The sequence below is a fragment of the Coenobita brevimanus genome, chromosome 33, assembly GCF_032717465.1.
Source record: "Coenobita brevimanus isolate Jiangsu-jjx chromosome 33, ASM3271746v2, whole genome shotgun sequence".
In the NCBI taxonomy this organism is placed as follows: Eukaryota; Metazoa; Arthropoda; class Malacostraca; order Decapoda; family Coenobitidae; genus Coenobita; species Coenobita brevimanus.
In genome coordinates this window covers 2,734,466-2,752,311 of record NC_136986.1, presented here as the reverse complement: position 1 = coordinate 2,752,311, position 17,846 = coordinate 2,734,466, and the positions used below count along the sequence as shown (strand labels likewise).

Here is a 17,846-nt window from a genome sequence, read left to right as displayed (position 1 = left end):
AGCAAACAAGTCTCACAAACACAGATAAAAACAGAAACATTAAAAACACAGAAAAATATAAAAAAAATCACTAAAAACACCAAAACAGAAACACTGTATGCTAAAAACATAAACAACATCGAATATTAAATCTTATGAAGCAGTCAATCTGTATCCATAAAACTGAGAGTTCCCCCTCCTATATAACAAGCAACCTTCCCAAGCACCGACGAAAGACGGTACGAGCCATCCTCATACATTCCCAAGCCTGGGGCACTCCACAAGCAAGTGCCGACCAGTCAGGGGAACCATGCGATCACAGAAAGGAGGGGAAATGCCCTCCATTTAAATTACATGAGAGAACCATTTGTGACCAATTCGCAACTGGCATAAGCGGTCTTCCACCGGAGAGACAAGCCTCGATAAGTGAAGGAGCCAACCTTGCCACGAATAGCATGCAGCTTGTTAGGTTTCACCGCGTCCCAGCCATCTTGCCAACAACACCGAATCTGCCCAGCAAAAAAGGGTAAAAAATCATGTGCAGGCAGCTAATGCAGAGGAGAACTGGATCCCACAGAAGCAAGGAGCAAGCTGATGCTACCTCATCCAGCAGATCAGCTGGCACATTCCTGGACACTCCCATATGGGCAGGAAAACAACAAAACCCCACAAGATGGCCATGATGGCCAAGCAAGTAAAGCCACTCTAAAATTGGTTAAACCAGTGGGTGAGATGAATTAAAAGACTCCAGTGCAGATACACCAATGTGAAGTCACTTAAAATCACAAAAACAGACTGGGAGATAGTAAAAATGATTTTGAGGGCAATGAAAATTGTAGTCTGTTCCACCGTAAATACTGAAACACTACCAGGAAGGCTACCATCCCAACTAATGGAAGGGAAGACGACATCATGCATACTCCAGTATCAACCTTCGATCCATCAATATAGACTGGGACAGAGGCTTCATGAGTAACAGCATGTTCTAAAAAGGGAGAGAAAGTGGGAAATCTGAGAGGGAAGGGAGCTCTTTTTACCAACAACTGACATACAGAATGTCACACAAAGTAGTTATAGCCAAAAACCCACCATTGGGATCCATTGCAGACAAACTGTCAGCCTAGGATCACAGAGACATTTGGTTACAGGGTGCAGTTATTATGACTGCACCCTGTAACCAAAGGGCTTTGGGAAACTAGAGTGTCATAAACGGAAGATCGGGAATCCTGGGAAATCATGGCACAGAGTACTGTGTCTGGGAGGTGAAGATGATATCAATACCTCATCATCAGTGACTTGCAAAAATATAAAAAAGACGGTATCAGTATCCACCTACAAAACAGAAACTGGGGATGAGTTGAATTCCCCATTTGCTACATGAATACCTGCATGATGCACCGAATCTAACAACCGGAGATGGGCATCTGTATCAGAGGAATAGACCTCACACTCATATTCAGGTTGAGAAAGAATAAGGGATCAATGAAAGTAGAAGAGGGTCTGATGGTTAGCACCCCAAGAGGTATGATCCAAAACCCTCAAGACTCTCAAGGTTTCCTGAACATAAAGAAATGAGAAATCCAGGCCAGTTGCCTATCAAAAACAAGGCCCAAAACCGGATCTCTTCTATACAGGAAATTCTTCAACCATAGAGATATAGGTCAGGGTCTGGGTGAACCCCACGAAGATTACAAGAATGCATAGTCACTGTTTTCGTAGAAGAAAAACAGAAACCAAGTGACTCAGCCCACTGGGAGAGTCGATAAGAGCCAGCTGGAACCTCCTCTCAACCAGAGACATTCAAAATTCAGTGGCAGAAATTGAAAGATAATCCACATATAGTGAGCTACTTGCTCCATCTGGGAGTACATTGATTAAACTGTTGATGGCCACAGCAAAAAGAGTAACACCGAATATGCTTCCCTGTGGCATCCCATCTTGAAGTGCACAGGCATTAGAAAGCATGTCCCCTCCCCACTCGGACCCATAAAAAATGGTGAAATTAAAACTGCTGAATTAAAAATGGGCAAGCGCCTACGAAGACCAATCTCAAGAAGAGAAAGTAAAATGCCATGATGCCAAGCAGTGTCATATGTCTTCTCTAGATCGAAGAAGACTGTGACCTGGTGTTGGTTAGTGGAGAAAGCCTCACAGACAGAAGATTCCAAGGACAGTAAGACGTCAGAAGTCGACCGCGTTTTACGAAAACCATACCGGACAGAGAGTAAGACGTCACCTCTCTCCCAAACCACACAAGCTGACCATTGGTCATCTTTTCCAAGACCTTACATATAAATGAAATAGAGAAATGGGCCGATAACACTGGTTAACAGCGAAAATGATTCTGATTTATTAGTCCCCTACAGTCAAACAGGTCAGTGACTATAGGTTTGCGCAGTTCCATCTGTGCGGCAGTACAGCAGTCCGTCCGTCAGCCCGCCTGCTATTTCGTGTCCGCTCTGTAACTTTCACATCCATGGACAGATTTTTACATACCTTCACCCAGTTGTTCCCCATACCATGTGGAGTGTCGCGTGTAACAACCAGCCATCTACTCCCAAGATCAAGGCCACACTTGGGGCTCATACAAGGTCGGTGCTCTCATACTTAACAGCCATACCTAGGGTTGCCATATCTGTACAGTCAAAATACAGGACGCCACCACTGAAACCCATGCTCTCCCCCCCCCCCCCGCCCCAACACACGGCTTTGGCGTTATGAAACCTTGATAGATAGATAGATAGGTATACTAGTACTGCTGTACTGTGCCACAATCTTTAATCTTTTTAGAGTATACTTGACAACAGGCAAAGTACAGAATTGGCTAGTTTATGACTGGAAAATGCTGAAGCGCCTTACATGCAGGATAAGATCATAAGAATAGCAAATGCTATGAAAGCTGAGCCAATAATTGTGTGCAATTACCATTTATTTTATGCCTATAACAGCACAAAGTATGAAAAAAAAAAATCGTGGCTGAACAAGATGAAACGAAAGGACATTTTAGCTAGCTACTAGCGCTAAACCAGCCAACTTGACAACACTTACCAGCTGTTGAAAACAACGAAGGTCTCTCTCTCTCTCTCTCTCTCTCTCTCTCTCTCTCTCTCTCTCTCTCTCTCTCTCTCTCGCCATTACAGAGTTTAATAATGGTATATAAAATTTTTCGACAAAAAGTGATGGAAGCTGAAATTTCGGACTTCCAGATAATTCATAATTCCTCTCGGACGAATATTTTGGTATCTAAATGCAGGACGTGTCCGGGAAAATCTGGACGTATGGCAACCCTAGCCATACCTACAGTATATTCGTGTCTGCTCAGTAACTTGCACATGCCTGGACAGATTATGATATAACTTCAAACAACTGTTCCTCATATCATGACGGTGTGTCGCGCGGAACAACCAGCCATCTACTCCCAAAGTCAATTACATACGTATGGTTATCATCTGGTAAGGGAATTTGTACTGCGTGGCAATACTTCATTCACTTGTTCTCAACTGTGTCTAACCAATTCGGTACCCCCGATTTTATATCTGACCCTTAAATCTGGTTATCATGATACCTTGGCATAGTACATCATAAATGTGAAAATTTCTTGAAACGTGCAAAGTCGTTAAATAAGTGTAACAAGTCTATTTGTCACATAAAATAATATTAAACTTTACTAAGCTCAAAGTGATGTCTACAAAACAATCTTACAAGACATTTGCATATTAGAAGTGCTTCAGCACTTTGCTTTTGCGTTTGTAGGAGCAAGTACTTTCACACCGTAAAGTCTAGCAATAATCACCCATCACGTTTGGAATGAATCGGCCTTGATATCGGGTCTCCATCATGACAATTTCCTGGTGAAAGTTTCCACCATGTTCATCACTGACGTGGCCAAGATTAAAGGGAAAGAAGTCCAAATGAGAATGGAAGTAATGTGTCTTGTGTGACTTTCGATCTCTGAGTGGATGGTAACTCTTCAACATCTTGTTCACAAGGTCCTCATAATTCGATGCTCGAAAGTTTCCTACGCAATTCTTGGAAAGAACCACGAAGCTCTCCCAGGCACGGCTTTCCAGCTCAAATAGGCTCTTTACAAATTCATGATCATGAGTATAAGACGAATTTGAAGACTACTGAAGACATTTGTCTTTACTTTGGCCTCAAATACAATGCCTTGGAACTTCGTTAGCTAGCAGTGGAAGCCAGCATCGTCTTGATCCATCGCCTTCACAAAGTTCTTCATCACACCAAGTTTCAAATGAAGTGGAGGCTAGAATACCTTCTTAGGGTTAACAAGAGGTTTGTGAAGTCAGGTGAACCTTCCAGTCACATTTTTCGGTAGCACTGGTCATTCCTTCTGTGTATAATGCTTAATGTCTGCTCTGCTGTCCCATAAACAAAGAAAACACATGTGCTTTGTGTAACCTTGATGAAGTCCTAGAAGCAAACAGATCACCTTCAGGTCCCCACAGATGTTCCCCTGATGTGTTTTGTAATCAACAACAGTCAACAAAGTAATAGTTTCAAAACTTTCATTCATTCCATGGTCATGCGGAAATGGAACAGAAGATAACTGGAACTGTCTCCCTCTGTCTGTATTTCCTGCTTCCTATGATCTCCAGTCATTCAAACGCAGTGTGTCTAGGCATCTCGAAATGATCGGATCTTGAATTTGGCTCTCTCTTGTATTTTGTTTTTCTCTTGGAAGGAACAGTTTTGCGGGCTTGTTGCCTTTGGTTCCTAGTTCCTCAAGTAAAAAAAAAAAAATCCAATATGGAGGTGGACTGCCTTCAGTGTATTCTTCCCAGAATCAATGAATAACCGCCATTCTCCTGCTTGATAAGGACGAGACTTACAAAGGTGTAGCATTAACAGTACAACATCATAAGAGTAGCAAAGCATGTCGTCTTTCTTGAAATACATACACTGAGAGCTCTAGATGTCTACGACAGAAGGTGGTGGTACAAACTCCATCTGTAGCTGGTTCCATCGCTTGAGTCTAGATCCAAGGAGTTCAGTTTTCTCCTTGGGCAAGTTAAGGTCTCATATAAGGTCATCCAGCTCTACCTGACTGGTGAGATGCGGCTCTTTGCTCTCTAAATCTTGTTGAATATCGGCATCCATGCAGCAATTCCTCCTCACTTAATTCTGATTCACTTGTGGTACGTGGAGGATTTGGAACTGAAAGCTCAGGGTCATGTGGTACTGACCTAATAGTAGAAGGTTCGTTATGGTACTCGATCACGGACCGGGTTTTCGCTGAATACCCTATGGTGCTAGTGAGGAAAAAGTAGCAGTCAGTACAGAGATCCTTTTTTTAGCGCCATACCAAAGGTACGGTGAAAGGCATACCTGATGGGTTTACCACGCATCCAATAGTTCATGTGATTTACTCAGGTCTTACATGCTATATGGGGTGCCCACTTCTTGTCCTGATCACCAACAGGACATTCGAAGTAATGTTTGTAAGCGGCTTTAACATTCCTTGTAACTGGTTTGTTCAGGCTTTCAAGTGTTAAGAGCCCACAGATGTGACAGAAAGTGTCTGATGCATTCATATAGTTATGGCGCTGCAATGCATGCCAACACAGATCAAGCCATTTTGTAGCAATAAAGAAAAATCTGAAATGGAATAGTGGCAAATATAAAATTACCTATGCAGGAATTGTTAGAAAAAAAAATGAAAGAAAGAGAGAAAAAGGCGATCTGCTTGGTCGTGGGAAAATTTTACCCGACTTTTGGCTGTGGCTTATTCACTTTGAGGTGCTAAATTCCTTGTGATTCAGGTACTTATCTGAAACTGATATAACCGCCACAAGAACTAACTGAAGAGCTCCTTTAAGATATGCATATCTTTATCAAAAGAGTTGGGTCGGATTTTCCCATGCATGAGCAGATTTTCCTAAGTTATACTGGTTCTCAAAACTGGACGAGCTAGCGAAAATTGGATATACTCGAAATTTACAGGTTCATATTACTTAAAATCATCTCAAAATATACTAGAACCATAACACTTTTCACATTTTGTCGACCAGTGTAATCTGTCACCTATAGATTGTCCTTACCAAGCTTGGAGATGGGGATAAGTACGGTAACATCCCAACAAGCTAGAAGCTCACCAGTACACCAGATCCAGCAAAAACAGAAGACTCATCAGACAGGCGACGTAAGAAAGCTTGAGAAATATCATCACAGCCAAGAAAAGAATCATGGCACTGCGACAAAGCTGCCAGAAACTCAGAAACAGAAAAAGGGACGTTGTAAGGCTCTCCCCCAGAGGAGGGAAAACCGAGACCTCGAGACTCTACGTTTCGACGGTGGCATGCCAAAGATGACTGTTTCCTTCTGTGACACATTGGCAAAATGATTGACAAGCTAGACTGCAACGGGAAAAGGATCAGCCACACTCCCACCTGCTGTAGATTAAAATGGAGGGGAGGGAATAGTAATTTTCCCTTATATTTTTCTCACCCTGTTCCACACCTGAGTGAGGGAAACCCTTGGGTTAATAGAGGAAACCTAGGATGAACGCCTGGCCTTCTTTAAAACAAGGCAAACTTGAGCTTGTGCCCTCCAATACTCCACCAAACACTGAGGATCCCCACTGTGGCAACAAAGAAAAAAGGAGGTGGCTCATTTCGCTGTCACTGCGGAACTACACTTAGGGTTCCAGCAAGGAACTAGAAGTTTAGGAAACTGACCTTTTATTCTTGAAATAGATAGTGGGCTGCTGAGTGCAATATGTCAGTGAAATATGACATCGCCTCATTAGCACAGCCAAAATCATTGACAGAATGATGAGTGGAACTTAATTTCATGAAAAGTGGCCTGTCTGTCCTATCCAGGCACCAGCGAGGAAGGCAAGGTTGAAGTCCACCCTTAACATCACTTAAAAGTAATGGGATATGGTCGTTGCCATACATACCCGTTAAAATCCAAAGGACCATCAGCCGAGCACAGGCACAAAGCAGTTATAGTAAATGTCCCATCCTGGGTATCGAAATATGTAATCTCATTGGAATTCAAAACACGCAACTCCTCATCCTCCACTAAAGAGGCCAGCTTAGCACTCCGAGGATTAGCGATCTTCAGTCTCCTGTCCACCTTAACCCAGGTCTGCATTGTGTTGACGTAGTCCTGTTGCAGTGTGCAGACTGTGTCTGCAATGTGGTGTGTGATTATGGTGATGTCATCTGCATACCAGGCAAAGTTTGTGGGTGGTTGTGGTGAGGGAATATCGTGCATGCATAGGCTGAAGACCATGAGTGAGACAATACAGTCCTGTGCAACTCTGATAGGGAAATTTCGCGTTCGTGATGACGATCTACAATGTAACATATGCTTGTCTACAAGATAAATAGTTGACAAACCACCGTTTGGGTTTGTTCTCCATATTTGTGGTGTATGTCTTAGTGATGTAGTTTGCGTCACTGGATGGCATTCAAGGTTTTACTAATAACACCTACTGTGAGAAGAGTATGTTGAGCAGGTCTCATGGAGTTGATGCCGTTCAATGTTCGTTTTGCGCGATTAGTCAGTAAGATGCTTGTAGATGCAGTGCTCTGATGTTGTAAACAGCCAAAAGGAAGTGACTTTGTTGAAAATAAGTCATTCACTTATTTTGGATGTTATGCCAAGCAGTGTTATGGGTCTGTAAAAAGAAGGGGGAGTTGAGCCTTTATTTGGTTTAAGTACAGTGATGATTGTTCCGTGTCTTCAAATACTGGGAATGCTACAGCGTGCGTGTGTGTGACTGCTGGTGTTTATGACAGCCTAGATGCTATTTGGTCCTATGTCGGGTGTTGCTTGCTGATGCCATCCGGTCCTGTGCTTATAGAGCTTTTTCTTTTTCTTTTTTTTTGACAACATTAAGTGTTTGTTTTGGAGTGAAGGGGATTGCACTAAGATCAAGTGGAAAAGTCTATGTTGAGATGTCTCTCAGACTGTGCATTTTGGTGCTATGTGACTTATGTTTGTGTAGTGGCCTATTAGCATGTCTGCTTTTTCTTTGAAGGAGGGGATGTGCTGGGTGTTGGAGATGATGGATGGGGGGAGTCTTGGAAGTGTAAGCTTGTGATTAATGATACTGTCAAGTATTTTCTACAGCGAGACGTGTCTGTGCAGTGATTAAGTGTTGCTGCAATGGGCTTCCAGTTTTCAATCTTCTTTGTATTAATATTGTTGTTAATCTCATTGTTTAATTCTTGGAGCCCTGTGATGGTGTGTGTGCGGGAGATTCTGTTGTCTGTCGCGTTTTCTTACGAGGTGGACAATCTCTGGTGTAAGGTTTGGATTGTAATGTGTTCTGTTGCCTCGTGGTACGAGTATGTGGTTTTTGTCAATGTTCAGTGTAATGTTGAAGTTTGTTATATGCCTGTTAATGTTGGTGGTGGATTAACTGTTTAGCATGTCATGTTGAAGTCTGTAATACGCCTGTTAATACTGGTGGTGGATTAGCTGCTTAGCGTGCTGATGTACTTCATTGTTTCGTTAGTGAATTCTGACCAGTCTGCCTTCTTGTAATTTGTGTATGTAATATGTAACTGCTAAGTTTTTGGCCTGTGTGTCTGTGGTAATATGATTGGAGATGATCTGTTGCGAGTTTGGTTCTGTTCGCCAGGTGATGCTGAGTGCGAGTGTGGGCGAACAGAATGTGATGTCTGGGGAGGAGAAGGTGCGGTTTGCCCTGTGTGGGATGAGGATGTATTACAAGGTGTCACTGAGAATGTACAGATTATTAAGTAGTGAAGCAATGACGAGGTCTCTGAGGTTGTTTTGATTGCTTTCGTATCAGGAAGCTTTATTAGGATTAAAGTCTCCAGCAGTAACAAAGTAAGATATCTGTGTTAAAGGGAGGAGATAAGGGTGTATTGCACTGGTACAGCAACAGCTTGGAAGGTCTCAGAGGGAATGTAGATGCTGAAAATGTTGGCTTCTTTGTGTTCTCAGTAGTAGCAGTAACAGTAATGGTAGTAACTAATGGTAACAACAGTAGTAACAGTAATAGTAGCAGTAATAGTAGTAGCAATAGTAATAGTTGAAGTAATAAGAAATAATAGTAGTAATACAAGAAGTAATTAAGTAACAATAGTAACAGTAGTAATGGTAGTAGTAGTAGTAGTAGTAGCAAAGGTAATAGTAGTAAGTAATCAATCAGTTGGTCAGTACTTGTGGCAGTAGGTTGCTGTTGATTATAGATAGCAAAACAAGCAGAGGAATGAATCTCCCTCACGGCCACCGCCTTCCAAGATGTACTGTTGCATAGACTTGACCTTTATCTACTCCTATACCTACTAACACTACCACCTTTTGGCTACTGCCAGTAATAACTGACGGTCGTTACAGGTAGCGCAACGAGTAGAGGAACGAGTGTCGTTCATGGCGACGGTGTTCCACAACGTACTGCCCCAAAGGCTAGGCCGCTACGATTACTCCTACACCTACGAGTATGGCTCCCTGGACTTCAGTCTGGCCGTACCCGCCCTCAGGCCCCAGTGGCAGAGTCTGTACTACCCTCTGTCTGATTGGGTGTGGCTTGCTATCCTCGTCACAGTTTTGATCATTCCACAAGTTGTATCTGCTGTAAGTAAAAGTTTGATAGCTCTTTACCCGCGTTATTGCAAACAGCACCATTTTTAAATATTGTTTTAGGTACTGGCCGACGATTTTATTCAGCATAAGGAAATGTTCGGAATGGAGGCGCTAGATATTGGAAGGACTCCCGCGTAATGAAAGAGTTAGTGAAGATTACGAAGAATAAAAATGATACTGGTTACAGTCTTTATTACTCGCTGTCTGACAAGGGGTGGGTGGCTATCCGTCTCATCGTAATTGTTCCTCCCTGTGGTTCTACTGTATCTGCGGTATATAAAAGAATTTTTGCCGAACTGTAAGGCAAGTTACTTTTAACAATAACCATTTCAGTATTTGGCCACTTATCACTGAATTTCGAAGTTCATGGTGAGAGAAGTATGAGAGCCAGCAAGTCTTTTGCTGCCAATTGCATACTTCATTTCAGTTTCTTTTTATTCATTCTCCTAATGAGCACCACTGTTACCATCACCGCAATGATCCATCACCACCTTCATCAAATCATAACCATTTTCATCATCACCACCGCAATCATCCATCACCACCCTCATCAAACATCATTATCATTATCATCACCACAGCCACTGCATTAATCTGCACTCAATTAATACTTCCAACTAACGAATTCTGTTCTCAAGGCTTTTCTTGGTAAAGTATTTGAAATTGTAATTAATAAGCACATAGTTAAACACCTTGAATCCAACAACGTAAATAGTGATAGACATTATGGCTTTCGCCGCGAAAGGTCCACGATTGATATACTCATTCTCCTGACTCACACCATCCATCAATCAATTGACCATCATGGACAAACTCATGCAGTAGCCCTTGCTATTTCTAAAGCTTTCGACAGAGTGTGGCGCCGTTCCCTGCTGTGCAAACTCTCTTGCTATGGACTATCGTCTTCATTCTTCTGCTTTTATCATGTCTCAGCGACAGAAAAATAAGAGTAAAAGTAGATGATGTATATTCCAATTTCCACTCAATTAACTCCAGTGTGCCATAGGAATCAGTTCTGCCGCCAACCCTATTCCCTGTTCATATTAATAATCTCTTATCTGTCACCCACAATCCCATCCATGCATACGCAGATGACTCAACACTTCACAGTTCATTCACATTCAAACACCCATATACAAAGTTTAGTATCTAACTCTCAACACAGTGCAGCCATCTCCATAAATCAAGACTTATCTAAGATCAATAAATGGGGACCAAATAACCTTGCCTCATTTAATGCTAGTAAAACCAAATATATACAGTTTACAAATAGACAGATATTGCCAGATTCGTATATTACCTTGAATGCTACTAATATTCTCATCTCCAAACGTATTGAAATTCTCGGTGTTTCACTTAACAATGCCCTCAACTGGACCTCTCATGTCAGATCACTTGCTAAAACCGCCTGAAGAGTTCGTGACTTCTTCACTGACGAGCAGTTAGCTATAATTTATAAGAGTCATGTGTGCTCTCAGCTAGAATATTGCTTACCCTTGTGGAGCGGATGTGGAGAGGTTGCACTAAAACAACTAGACAAAATTCAGAACAAAGCTGTTGGAATTATAAAACCCTGCTATTACAAATAAACTACCTCCCATACAAGTAAGAAGGAAAGTTGCCTCCCTTGCGTTATTTTACAGATACTTTTATGGCAACTGCTCAGACGAAGTTGTGTCCATTGTGCCACCTCTCCATGCCTTCTCTCGCGCTACACGGGCGTCTGGTAGCGCTCATGACTGGAATGTCACAGCCATATTGCAGAACTTCTGCCTATCAGATTTTTTTTCTCTCCGAACTGCATCTCTCTGGAATTTGCTTCCCCGGAGTTGTTTGCCCCCAAACTTCAACCTACAGCTGTTCAAGTCCAACTATTACAGATTTTTTATGAACGGAAGACGCCAGTAATCTGGTGTATGGATTATTATTTTATATTCATTTGTTTTTCCTTCCTCCCCTCTGTTATTTAAAAAGAAAATCCGTCATCAATGAATCATCAGTCATAATCATCAATCATAACTATCATTCATAAACATTAATCATTATCATCCTCAATAATTCATCCTAACCATAATAATTCATCATCATCATCATCATCATCATCATCATCATCATCATCCGCCAGCATCCAAATCATCATTTAGCATCATCATCAGTCACCCATTATCATCATCATCGTCAGTCATCCATCATCAATCAGTCACCAGTCATAATCATCATTCTATCATCAATCATAATCATCATTCATAAGCATTAATCCTCATCAATCGTAGATCAGCATCATCAGTCGTACATCACCGTCCTCAATCATTCATCATCATCAATCGTCAGTCATAAACATTAATCACCATCATCAATCTTCCATCATCAATCATCATCATCATCATCATCCATCTTACGTCATCTGATCAATCGTACTTTACCATCCTCAATCATTCAACACCATCAATCACCCATCATAAATCAGTCATCAATCACAATCATTACCATCATCAATCAGACATGATCCTCAATATCCATCATCATCAATCCTCCATCCTCCATCATCAGTCATAATCATCTGTCATAAACATTAATCACCATCAACATTATCATCATCATCATCATTCCCACGTTGTCATTAACTCATGATATTCTGCTTTTGTTCCCTACTAAAATATGTCAGTTTTTGTCATAAGCGTTGGGTTCAGCAGGGTGGAAGTCTGGTGTGGCTTCAGTTATTACCATCATCATGCATGTATGCCCATTATAATCAAGCATGATATACCAGTGAACATCATCATCGCTGCTATCCATGTCCCTACCCCTACCCTCACCTCGAATACCAGCCGGAATTTAAACATTCTGCCGTCATCATCATCATCATCATCAACATGTACTTATCCCGAGTAATCATCATCACTGTCGTCCCTACCCCTTGCTAATTCGTGCCCTTTTTTTCGTCTTGGCGATTTTCAGCTCAGCAGAGCAGAAGTCTGGTGTGGGTTTGACAAAGGCCTTACCCTCGGTCCAGCCAGTGTAGTGGTAACCTCGACCCTGCTCTCACAAAACCTGACCAGATACTTTCCCAGCTCCAATGCCAGCCGTATCCTGATCACCTCTTGGTTGGTGTTTGCTTTCATAGTTGGCACGGTGTACAGAGGCAACCTGACAGCCGCCCTCACACTCCCCAAATACCCACCGAGGCCAGAGACACTACAGGAACTTGTCAACACTTACGATAGGTTGGTGAACTTATTATTACCAATCCTATGAAGCAGCATGGTTCGGCAACTCCCCCTTTACCGTTGCGCGACATTCACCTTGCGTGTGTGTGTGTGTGTGTGTGTGTGTGTGTGTGTGTGTGTGTGTGTTTGTGTTTGTGTGTGTGTGTGTGTGTGTGTGTGTGTGTGTGTGTGTGTGTGTGTGTGTGTGTGTGTGTGTGTGTGTGTACTTTAACTCTGCCTATGGTATTTGATGGATTTGAATGAAACTTCCCAGTGAGTTCCTCTGCTTACTGGGGAAGACTTTGACTATGTTCAATTTTCCAACAATTAATTTAGGGGGGTCAACCCCCCTAAACAATAAAATCTCATAAATTGCGAAAAGAGGGCAGATACGGCTTTGATATCTTTGTAAACCAGGAAATCATTTACAACTCTGGATGGTAACCTTATAACTAACCAATACGTGTTCCCTACGTGGGTTGGCGGAGGGTTAGTGCCTCTCCCCGGAAAACAACTAACTAAAAATACGAACAAGAACCCTCGGACCAGGACTGACCAACAGGTGATGACTAAGGACCGAACAAAGGACATGGTACGGATAGCTACATACAATGTAAGGGGTGCAAATGATGAGGTGAAAGAAAAAGAGAATGTCCAGGTGCTTGAGGATGCAAATGTGGATGTATGTGGATTAATTTAAATTAAATGGAGGGGAAAGAGTGAGAGAACGAGAGTATGGATGGGGTATCTGCGCGGGACTGGGTGAGAATGAGAGGGCAAAACAAGGAGTGTGTAGTCTTGAGTGCAAGAGATGGAAGGAGAATATAAGAGAGTATGGATCAGTTGGCTCAAGAATTATGTGGGTAAAATTGAAAGTTGGACTACAAATGTGGGGGATTGTGTGCGTGTATTCGCCAACGCAAGATCGTGCAAGCAAAGTGAAAGAAGAGTTCTGGACATATGTACAGGCGTGCATGGAAAAGTTTGAAAGGAATGAGAGAGTGTTTTTGACTGGAGATATGAATGGAAAAGTAGGGAATGTGAAGGTGGATGGAGTAGTTGGTGAGGGGTGTGCCTGCATAAATGGATGAAAATGGCAGTGCTATAATGGATATTTGTGCCGGGAGGTGGTTGGTGAGAACCAATACATTCTTCAGGCACAAAATGATCCACAGGTATACTTGGCGAGTGATGAGAACGGAGGGTGGTGAACTGAATGAACGGAAGACAATTATTGATTATGTGGGTGTGGATGATAGGATGCGAAGATGTGTAATGGATGCAAGAAAATGTAAAAGTTGGGGGAGTGGACTTTCTGACCACGACTTGGTGGTGGTGAAAGTCAGTTTGAAATGAAGTGGAGGAATAGAAGAAGGAAAGGACAGGGGGAAGTACTTCATACAATGAGGGTGGAAAGGTTACAAGAAGATGGAAAAACGGCAGAATATAAGAGGGAAGTGGAGGAGAGACTGGGTAAATATAATTTGGAACAGATGGGGGACGTGGCAGGTGTGTGCAAGATATTCACAGAAATCTGTGCAACATGTGAGGTGGTGTGCGGGGTGAAGAGAAGACGAAAGGGGGTGCAGGGAACAGCATGGTGAAATAAAGAGGTGACACAGGCTGTGGCATAAAAGAAGAAAGCATATAGTGAGTGGGTGAGAAACGGGTGTGGAGGAAGTTGAGAGCCAGAAGAGAGAGTTATATGTCGAGAGCAAGAGAGAGGTGAAAAGATTAATAGGAGAGAGTAAGAAGACAGTAAATGAGGAATTTTGGAAGGCACTTGAGTGTTAAGTGGAGGGGATGTAAGAAAATGTTCTGCAAAGAAGTAAAGAAAGTTAGACAGGATGTTAAAGAAGTTAGTTGGGGAGTGAGAGGTAAAAATGGTAGATTACTAGTGGAGAAGGGAGAGAAAGTGAGCAGATGGAGAGACCACTTTAAGGAATTGTTAAATACAGAAAATGAAAGTAATGCATGTATAAGTAGCTGGGGAATGGCTGGGAGGAGGAGGGATGTGAGAAGAGAGGAAGAAATCAGTAGGATGGAAGTTGTGGAAGCAATGAAGAAAGTTAAATTGGAGAAAGCCCCAGGAATTGATGGAGTGTGTGGTGAAATGCTGAAGCATAGGTTAGAGATAGTAATAGATGATGTGCAGATTGGCGTGGGAGGAAGGTAAAGTCCCAGAGGACTGGAAGTCAGGTATAATGATTCCCCTGAACAAAAGGAATGGGGAAAAAGAAGGATGTGACAATCATAGGGGCATTTGTCTTCTTAGTGTAATAGCAAAAGTATATGGTAGGATACTTATTGACAGTTAGGGAAATAACAGAGGAATTAGTTGGAGAAGAACAGGGAGGTTTTAGGAAGGGGAGCGGTTGTGCAAATCAGATATTCATTCTCAGGTCTTTAGGGGAAAAGTTGCTAGAAGGGAAAGAAGTTGCATGCGGGGTTCATAGACCTGAAGAAAGCATATGACAGGGTGGATAGACAAGGATTGTGGAAAACATTAAGTATAGTATAAATGGAGTGAATGGGAAGTTGTTGAATGCCGTGAAGAGTATGTATGAGGGTGCTGAGGCTGCAGTGGGTGTGGACATTGAACTGTGTGAATTTTTCTGTTTGAAGGTTCGATTGAAACAGGGATGTGCCATGTCTCCGTGCTTGTTGAGCCTGTATATGGATGGGGTTATAAAAGAGATACAAGGTAGGGCAGTGGATGTTGGAGCGGCCCTAATGAGAGAGGGCAGTGTTTAGAAACTCCCTGCATTGTTGTTTGCAGATGATACTGTGTTGTTAAGTGAAGACGATTGAGAGCTGCAAGGCTTGGTGAATGAGTTTGGGAAGTGAGAGACAGAATCTAAAGATGAATGTAGGGATAAGTAAAGTTATGGTCTTCGTGAGAAATTAAGTCACTGAATGTACAATGAGGTTGGATGAGGAAGAAATGGAAAATGTGCGTGCATTTAAATACTTGGGTAGTGCGATGAGTAAGGATGGGAGTTTAGAGGGTGAAGTGCTTCAAAGTGTACAATAAGGAAGGAAGGTTGCTGGTTCTTTGAAAGATGTGATAAGAAACCGAAAGATGGAAGTGAAAAAGTTACTGCATGAGAGTTCTGTGATACCAGGTCTAACGTATGGAAGTGAAACTTGGACCTTGTTGGAGGGACGCAAGTCATGAGTGAGAGCAGTGGAAATGAGTTATTTGAGAGGAGCATGGGGAGTCACATGGAGTGACAAAGTGAGAAATGTGGAAGTGAAGAAGCATTGTGGTGTGGATGTGGATGTGATAAAAAGCATTAGGAGAAGCACACTCAGGTGGGTTGGCTACATGGACAGGATGGAGAGTGAGAAACTGACAAGGAGAGTGTATGTGATTGAGGTGAAGGGGAAGAGGGAGGGGGAGGCCGAGGATCAGGTGGAGGGACGGAATGGAGAGGTATATGAGGTAGTGTTGTGTGACCTGGGAGCAGGGCAGCGAAATGGTGGGGGGCAGGGCGACATGCGGGCGATTTTTTTTTTTTTTTTTTTTTTTTGTGGCCACCCCTTACGAGATTGAGGCGTCTGGCAATAGACAGAGAGATAGAATCTTTGTATATGTTGTTTACAATGGATTCTCATCCGTAATGCATATTTGGTGAGCGTGGCCCCCTCCCCGTAATGATTCTTGGGGGGGGGGTCAGCCCTCCCCAGAATAGAAAACAAATATAGGCCAAAATGATCCCATGAATTTCACCGAAACTTTTCAGGTCAGTTCGTCTCGTCTGTTTTCACTGATAAGGAGAGTATGTTTTCACCCCTGTTTGTTTGTTAATTAGTCAGTTAGCAGGATTACTCAAAAACTAAAGGAGATATTTGGACTAAATTTGGTGGCCAGATAGCCCATGTCCCAAGGAAAAAACGGTTAACTTTTGGGACCGATCTGGATCGTATTACAAATTCAAGATCTGGAAATCACTTTTGCAAAACCTTGATCGGTGATGAGAAAACCTAACCCATTATGAAGAGTGGTTTGGAAATTACGTTACCTTTGTCGGAGAGATACGCTCCACTGAGTGCCCCTCTAGTTGGTAATGGATTCCACTACATAAAAATTTCTACCATTATTTTTTGGGGGTCAACCGACCCCCCAAACTAATGAAGGTTACGAAATAGGGGAAGGATGTCAGATATATGGCTTTGATACCTTAGTACAGCTGTAATGCGCTATCTGGGGAGCATGACCATCCTACAGCGATTATTGGCCCAGGGGTCAGCCCCCTCCCAAAATATACCCACCGCAAATTGACTTAGGACCTACACACACAGAATTGCTATGGGAGAGTTGTCTGTCTTTGCTTTGTGTTCCCATCTCTACGAAGTGAATTTCTGGGGCAAGAAGTAACTGGCAACTCTTTTGGCGTTGGCGGGAGGTGGTGTAAACACTCAGCACGTCAGTGCTTGCCCAGAAGCGAGAGTGGTAGTATATGTTCCCGTCGCTCCGAGTTTGCACCTCCCTCTTTTTTCGTATGCATTACTGTTTGTCCTGTTATTTTCCTCGAGTCGAGTTGTCATGCCTGGAAAGTACTGCTCAAAGGATGAGAGGGTCCGTATCATTGCATGAATGCGGGATAATGTCCCTATCAACACGATTTGTGAATTTACGGGACACGCAAAGTCCACCGTCATGAAGATTGTTGCTGCAGTGCGCGGCCTGCCACCTGATATCGTACCAGAGCACAAACGTGGCGGTGGAAAGAAAAGGACCACTTCCAATAGTACAGATACATTTCTGAAGAGGGAAGTAATCAAGAATCCTCGATTGACAGTGGCAGAATTGAAGAGAATGCATCCTCAGCTGTTACAAGACGTCTCAATTCAAACTATCCAACACCACTTGCAGAAGGAGCTGGGTTTGCCAAGACCCACTGCAGCCAAGAAACCGCTTCTCACTGACCGCACGATGAGGCAGCTCATTCAGTTTGCCAAGAAGCATACGCACTGGACATCGGATGAGTGGAGAAAAGTTATGTTTTCCGATGAAAGCACTGTCAGGGTTTGGCTTCGATAATACCTTCACAGAGTAAGACAATGAAGGTG

The 17,846-nt window shown here is 42.7% G+C and overlaps 1 protein-coding gene across 1 annotated transcript in view; it reads left to right on the top strand.

The window, feature by feature from the left end:
- Positions 1–17,846, top strand: part of LOC145395713 (ionotropic receptor 21a-like) — a 63,884-nt gene that overhangs the window by 35,983 nt on the left and 10,055 nt on the right. Inside the window, exons 7-8 of the mRNA XM_080269254.1 lie at positions 9,319–9,555; positions 12,523–12,788. Of these exons, the coding sequence (XP_080125380.1) occupies positions 9,319–9,555; positions 12,523–12,788 (503 nt within the window). The remainder of the gene's footprint in view (positions 1–9,318; positions 9,556–12,522; positions 12,789–17,846) is intronic.